Here is a 7574-nt window from a genome sequence, read left to right on the forward strand (position 1 = left end):
CTCGAGTTCGATGACTGATGCATTGTCCCAAATCGCCTGTTTTGACAGTCGAGGAGGATATGGAATGATGAAGATAGGGTGATCTCGATCCAGCGGCTTTGATACGAATGCCTGAGGTGACCTGTTGTCCGGTGCAAAGGGAGGGCGTCTTTACTATGGAATATCCCTATCATATATTTCATTATTTTCTTTAACCTGGCCCGTGAGTCTTCCCGTGGCTTTGTTTGCCTGCTCGTCAGCTTCCCCATTGCTGTTTCTTAAAACATGTTTGTAAGTCACTTTGTTGATGCCCTTGAGTTGATCCATTATTCTGCCTCTGATTCTGTTAAGGCAATTTGACTGAAGTCTTTTCCAAAGTTCATTGCTGCTATGATGATCGCTGAGTCTCCCACGACTAAGAGGTTTTGAATGCCTAACTTCAGGGCGATGGAGGTCCCCAACAGGAGGCTATAGGCCTCAGCCTTATTATTCGTCATGCTGCCTAAACCCCACTCGTAAATAACTATTGTTTTCCCTTGAGGGTCTTTTATTATTCCCCCAGCTCCAGCTCTGCCTGGGTTATTTTTCGAAGCCCCGTCGAAGAAGAGCGTGAAACTCTTTTGGTTTTGAATCCATCTGTGGATTTCCTCCTTTGACCCTCTGAGTTTCCAATCATTCTGTCCTGCTCCTATTCTTGTTATGTTTTTTGTTCTTGTTTTGCATTTGAATCTCCCTATCCATTCCTTTACCCTATCCTCTTTGTAATCCGGGTCTGCCTGAGAAATCCCATTAGCTTCAATTGTTTCAGCGATAAGAGCAGTTGTTTTAGCCAGTATGCTAGTGATGTTAGGTTTCTTGTTTTTGAAAATGCATTCGTTCCTGGCTAACCATAACTGCCAGCAGAGGTTTGAAGGGATGCTGGTCCATATCCTCTTAGCTAAATTCATGTTCTTGGTGGCGTAAGGGAAGGTTTTCCCCCAACCTTTCTGAAGGAGGGAGATCTGATTGGGTAGAGCTCCAATAATTACAGGGCTGGCTATGAGTTTCCAGCAGGATCTTGCAACTGGGCAATCAATGAATAGGTGGTTGATGGTTTCTTCCGCCTCCCTGCACATGTAACAAAGAGATGGACCATAAATTCCTTTCTTCCTAAGGTTTTCTGCTGTCAAGATTTTGCCATGAAGCAAGGTCCAATTGAAAAATTTTATCTTAGGAAGGCTTTCAATTCTCCATGCTGCTTTGTATAGATGCCAGTTATTGTTTGCTGTTGAGTTTTGGAGTGCCTTGTATCCTTCTTTCACTGTGTAACTGCCTCCGGTTGGATCCCAAACATAGTTATCCTCTTTTTCTTTGGAAGTGGGAGCTGAACCTGAGAGAGAGAGCTTGAGGTCTTTCCATAAATTCTCCAAACCAGTAGGTAGTTGCAAAGTTTTCCATCCTTTCCAACTGTTTTGATCCCATAGTGATATGTCGAACAGAGTTTCAAGGTTGGCTTCTGTCATCCACTGTTGTAGAGGTCTGAGATTGATGGAGTTTTCCTTTGCTTCAGTACCCATTATTCTGTCCTTCCACACGTTGATATGCTTGCCATTGCCTGGGACTGTGGAGATATGAAACTTGAGGAGGGGAAGTGTTTTTTTGATTAACTTCCAGACAGGGGTGCATTGTCTATCAGTGATTATTTCTGAGAGGATGTTGCTGTTGATCCCATTCAGATATTTCCTTTTGATGATCTCTGTCCACCATGTCCCCTTCTCTTTTAAGATTCTCCATATCAACTTGAATCCCATTGCCATATTTGCCAGCCTAGGTACTCTAATTCCTAGCCCTCCTTTTTCAATCGGAAGGATGACCTTTTCCCAATTCACCAAGCTGAATTTTTTGGAGTTTTGCTTTCCACCCTTCCATAGGAAGCTTCTGAGAATCAGTTCCATATGTTTATGTATGCTTGAAGGGGCGAGGGTGATGGCAAATTGATAGATAGGGAGGGCTGATAGAATGGCTTTAATGAGAATTGATCTACCCGCCAAGTTAAGCCAGTACATCCCCCAGCTTTGCAGTTTCCCTCTGAGCTTCTCAATAAGCTTGATCCAAACTTCGTTCTTGAGAGCCTCTTTAGCAAGAGGTAGACCTAAGTACATGAAGTGGGACCAATTAGATTGGGCTGGAATTTCCATTATTGTGGAGATTCGTTGAGTTATGTATCTTGGTACATTCCAGGTGTATATCATACACTTATTGTTGTTTAATTTGCCCCCCGAGGCTTGAAGGAAAAGGTCTAGGATGGTCTTGAATCTCCTGGCCATGAGGCTTGATGCACCCCCAATTAATAAAGTGTCGTCTGCAAATAGGGAGTGATTGATCCCTTTTGCTCCTCGGATGATGTCCACTCCTGTTATTTCCTTCAGCTTTCGCTTGTTTTCCAAATGCAAACTCAAAGTTTCTGCCATGATGATGTAGAGGAAAGGAGAAAGAGGGCATCCTTGCCTCAAGCCTCTTGTGCTCTTGAAGGCGCTGCAAGGCCTACCATTGATTAACGGGGCTGTCCAATTTTGTGAGATGCTTTCCATTACCCTGTTAATAAATAGCTCTGAGACACCGAACTTCCCAAGGACATTCCTCAGAAATGTGTGGTTTACCCTGTCAAAGGCATTCACCATGTCCAGCTTGATTATCATGCCCTTCTCGTTTCTAGCCACGCTACTATGAATCGCCTCCTGTACCAGGATTACATTATCAGTTATATGTCTCTTGGGGAGGAATCCTCCTTGGTTATCCGAGATAATAGAGGGAAGAATTTTCTTGAGCCTGTTTGCCAGAATCTTGGTGATAATTTTGTAAGAGACATTACATAATGAGATCGGTCTGAACCTGTCAAAGGATTTGGGATTGGGCTCTTTTGGGATTAACGCTAAATGCGAAGACTTGATACTGCTGCCCATCTTGCATTTTGAGTGGAAAATTTTCACCATTCTTATGTAATCTTTCTTGATGATGTCCCAGTGGGTTTTGTAGAAGCTCACAGTAAAACCATCAGGCCCTGGGGCTTTGTCAAGAGGCATACTATTGACTGACCATTCGATCTCCTCTATAGATATTTCTTTGTCCAGCTCACGATTTTGATCTTCTGAGACCTTTCTCTCTATGATATTGGCGAAATCTGGATTGTCTTGATATAGAGGATCATCTGTGAGAAGGGATTGGAAGTGCTTAGAAGCAGCCCCCTTGATTTCCTCTTGGTTCGTAAGTTCTTTGCCTTCGAACATTACCCTTTCTATGTTATTTCCTGCCCTCCTCATTTTGAGGCTGTTGTGGAAAAACTTAGTGTTCTTATCCCCCGAATTGAGCCATAAACATCTCGACTTCTGCCTAAATTCTTCCTCTTCTTTGCGATGCTGTTTGTAAAGTGCTTTGTACAGCTCGCTTTCTTTCTTCTGATCTTCCTCCGTTTCTTGGACAGCTTCCTTTTCCTGATTCCACTGCTCTAAGTTCCTTTGCAATTCATTTTTTTCCTTTTTTTCCTCGATCACGTGGTTTCTTGCCCACTTTTTTATGGCAATCCGCAGTAGCTTGATCTTTGATTCCCAGACAAAGTGGGGGGAGCCTGTTACTTCTGTTGTCCATGCTTCTTTTATCGTGGTTTTGAAGTCTTCATTGGAATCCCAAGCTCTGTTATATTTGAAAGGTAACGGACCCATGTCTTCGCCTTTGTCTAAGTACAGCGCCACTGGTTTATGATCTGAGATGAAGCCCTGTATTATTGTGCTGCGGATCCTCGCGAAGCTGGTGACTGTTCTCTCCTGAACTAAAATTCTGTCAAGTCTCTCTTTGATGTTATTTCTACCTGTTCTTTTGTTTGACCAAGTGTAACGGCCATTTTGAGGGGGTATGTCAATGAGGTTGTGGGTTTGAATAATTTCCTCCAATTTTTCTCTGTAGGGGTCCATCATAAATTTCCCTCCTAGTTTCTCCTCTGCATTTCTTATTAAGTTGAGATCCCCGCCTAGGAAAATGTTCCTCCCCCGGGCAGTCTCAAGATCTTCAGTTAGGGAGTCCCAACATGAAGCTTTATCCCTGAAGTGTGTGGGAGCATATACGTTGTATATTGTGTATTCCTCCTTCTTGTCGGTGCTTTGCATATCCATTCTGATCCACCATCTGCTTTGCCTGTTGTCCATGAGTTTCCACGTACTCTTGTTCCATATTGCCCCTATTCCTCCTGATGTTCCTATTGCACTTGTGGCTATTCCTTCATATTTTCTAATTCTTATTAGGCTGTTTTGGAATTCTTGTTCACTGATTTTGGTCTCCTGGAGTAGGAGGAAGTCTGGATGTTCTGCTTTGATAAGGTCTCGGACTGCGTTTTCTTTTAGGGAGGAGCCCATCCCCCTACAGTTCCAAGAGACCAAAATCATCATTTACCTGATTTGTTGTGGATCCCACTCTTCTCCTTTAGTTTCTCCCCGCTTCCTTTGTTCTTATCAAGATAGGTGTCCATTGGTTGCTGGGTCCAGTGGCCATTTCTTTTGCCGCGTTCTCATCTCTTATTTCTTTGTTTGATTTCCTTCCTACTTTTCTCGGAGGGTCTGTGGCAGAGTTGTTTTCCTTTGTTTTATTTCTTGTTAGAATTCGCTCCACTGTTGGAGGGGGAGAGACCGGGCGGGGAGAAGAGGGGGAGGTTTTGGGGCCCTTAGGAGACGGAGGAGGGGATGGAGGATCCTCTGAAGCCAGGGATTCAAAGGGGTTAGAAGAGGAGGGGATGGGAGGCACAGAACTGGATGGATGAATGGAGGGGAAAGGTGTTTCCGATGATGGCTCAACTGATTCCGGGGGAGGGTTTGCCTTTTTTTTTTTATGACTATTTCCCATGCTTCCTCAGGGGCTTCGTTATTGCTAATATCTTCTGTTCTAGATTTGCTGCATCTATTAGCAAAATGACCGTATTCATGACATACCTTACATTTGAAGGGGAGTTGCTCGTAGTCCACTTGCTGAATGTGCGTCCACTGGTCTACTTTGAGTTTGATTGCCTCTGGTAAGCCTTTGCCCAGATCTACTTCTACGCATATCCTTGCACAAGCATGCATATTCTCCTTTGGCTCCGATCTGTCTACATATTTCCCTACTGCGTTCCCGATAGCCCGTACAGATTCGTCTCCCCAACAGTGGAGTGGTAGGTGCGGAAGACGAACCCATACAGGGACCGCATTGGGGACGTCCATTTCTGGATCGAAGTCAGGGGTCCAGCGGTTAAGATAAAGTCCTCTGGTGTCCATGAAATAAGGGCCGTTTCTGAAGATGAGATTGCGATCCTCCACTGATTCAAAGAGGAAGGTAAAGAATCCCCTTCCACAAAACCTTATTGCGATTTTTCCTTGGACCATCGCGTTCCAGTTTCTTTCCACCCAACGTTGGACCGTGCGGGGGGAAGGCCATAACCCCGTGAACTGTCCAACTAAGCCACGATCTGCTAGAGCCACAGCAGCTCTTCTTGGCAGTGCTGGGGGAAGAGAGACCTCCGGGATTTCGTCCAACTTCTTGACAAACTTTGAGGCTGAAGGGCGGATCCTTTCTTTGTTGTTCTCTGGAATGAGAGAGGCGAAGGCTTTCTCCATTTCTGCTTGCTCATGAGAAGGCGGTTCCATAGTTCCTCGCAGGGGCTCGCAGATAGCTCGTTAGGAGGCCAAGGGGCCCGAAAGAGAAGAAGGCAGGAGGCCTTGTAAAGGAGGGAAAGCAGCAAGAAGCCGCAGCCAGCCTCGGGGCTGTCGCGGAAAGGGCAGGAGGCCCGAAAGCGGATAGGGCAGGAGGCCCGATCAGACAAGAAAGGCCAGAGGCCCGGGCGCAGAGAGGGCGGGAGGCCCTGGACGAGAGGTTCAGGAGCGGAGAGCTGCGGCCCAGCAGCGGGGCTGCCAGGCACAGGCGTGCTCAGGAGGTCAGGGGCGCGACAGGGAGCGGGAGCTCGCTATCCATCTTCCAAAAACTCTCTCGAATTCATGAGTAACTTGACCATAAATAAGGAAAATGTAATTCATTTTTTACCTTTTGCATTTTTACCAAGTTGAGTGAGCTTTGAGTTGGTTTTTACCTCCAATCTTTAGCAGCTGATTGCAGCCAATTTGGTGGACCATTTCGAGTACCGCTAGTTCCAGGTAAGAGTTGTATCCTTGCTATTCATTTTTATGGTTTCCATTTCTCATTTTATGCATTTTTAGGAGATTTTTTTTTAGTTTTTAGATCTAGAAAATTGCCCTCGGCCCATTGTACCCTCCCTATATCGCAAGGTGTGACAGGAAAACAAAGATAACACTATGAAAGGCGACCCAACGCACTCACCAGTGAGGGTGAGTGTGATTGGTCACTCTGTCCAAGAAAGAGACAATGCGATGGGTGCAAAGGGTTTTGAAAATTTTGATTTTCAAGTGAATTTTCTCCCAAAATGCTTAAAATGGATGAACTTATATGTATTTTTGTAACGCCCTCCTCCCACATCTACCCAAGCAACCGACTAGTCGAGGTAAACATGAGATGAGAGACTACTATGGTCATATTCAAACTCCTAGGTGACCTTAAGGAAGTGGAGTCGACGAAACATCACATGCAATCATCCAACATCATCAACATAACCCTTAGAAGACAAGTCAACCACTTAGATAGCTTGTCCTTGGGCCCAATGTTGTTATGGCCCTCTGAGGCCATAGTCGCTCTCATGCTATGGGCAAGGGAGTGACCATAGACATAAAGTCTCTGTCTTAGTCTTGCATGCTAGCGACTGTGGACCAAACTTGCCAGTTCTATGCCAATGACCCCGGGATTTAAGCCACTTTTTCAGGCCCAGAGCCCAGGCCACTACCTAGAAAGGAATGAAATCTTTGAATCAATAAAAGCACAGGGAAACAATGGTGCAAAATCAATAAGCTCAACAAGACCTTAATTAGACCCCTACTAGACATGACAGGTAATTTGTCAAACATATCATCGATAGGTAACCTACAGGTGTAAACAACATAATTAAGTGTAGGGATCTCATACTTATCTGAGAATTGCTATAAACCATTGTTCCCTCATGCCATTTGATGTATTATCATATATTAGGTCATAGACACATTACCCATTCATGTACAAGTAAAAACATGCTGAGAACCATACATAGTTGTTGTCACAAAATGTACATATAGCCAGCATAATAGGAACAAAAGTACCATAAACATATCAACCATCAAAATCCATATATACATTAATACATTTGCACATGGAAATCAAGGGAATAAATTTCTCATTAATGAATGCAATAAACCAACCGAAGATGGGACTACCACGTTCCACCCGACCATAGAATGGTTGAGCTAAATCTCTCTTCATCCATTCACCCCCGTGCCATATTCCAAGCATGAATGTGGGACTCAAACCAAAAGAACTCAACCAAGGCATGCTGAGGCTAAACCACCTCACCCTCATCAATATAAACCAAGCTTTACCGTAATCCATCTCGGATCAATAGGCCAACACAATGAATACATTATAACAGGCTTTACCGTGATCTCCACCCAATCACTAGGCCAAAAAAGCATGGATGCCACAAGATTTCTCCACCTACA

The 7574-nt window shown here is 44.5% G+C and overlaps 1 protein-coding gene across 1 annotated transcript; it reads right to left on the bottom strand.

Moving 5' to 3' along the window:
* Nucleotides 1-4837: 4837 nt before the first annotated feature.
* On the bottom strand, nt 4838-5624 carry LOC149206064 (uncharacterized). Its single transcript, XM_089397580.1, has 2 exons — nt 5027-5624; nt 4838-4902 (listed from the first exon to the last, which is right to left on the bottom strand). The coding sequence occupies exons 1-2, from the start codon at nt 5622-5624 to the stop codon at nt 4838-4840; spliced, it is 663 nt and encodes a 220-aa protein (XP_089253706.1).
* Nucleotides 5625-7574: the final 1950 nt, after the last annotated feature.

Source organism: Pinus tabuliformis, chromosome 1_2, assembly GCF_031772625.1.
Source record: "Pinus tabuliformis cultivar Carrire ecotype Pingquan chromosome 1_2, CPIR1, whole genome shotgun sequence".
In the NCBI taxonomy this organism is placed as follows: Eukaryota; Viridiplantae; Streptophyta; class Pinopsida; order Pinales; family Pinaceae; genus Pinus; species Pinus tabuliformis.

Coding starts and splice junctions, on each gene's coding strand:
- LOC149206064 (XM_089397580.1), bottom strand. CDS start 5,624: ATGGAACCGCCTTCTCATGAGCAAGCAGAAATGGAGAAAGCCTTCGCC. Junction 4,903..5,026: donor ATGCGTAGAAGTAGATCTGG/GCAAAGGCTTAC, acceptor TTTTGCTAATAG/ATGCAGCAAATCTAGAACAG.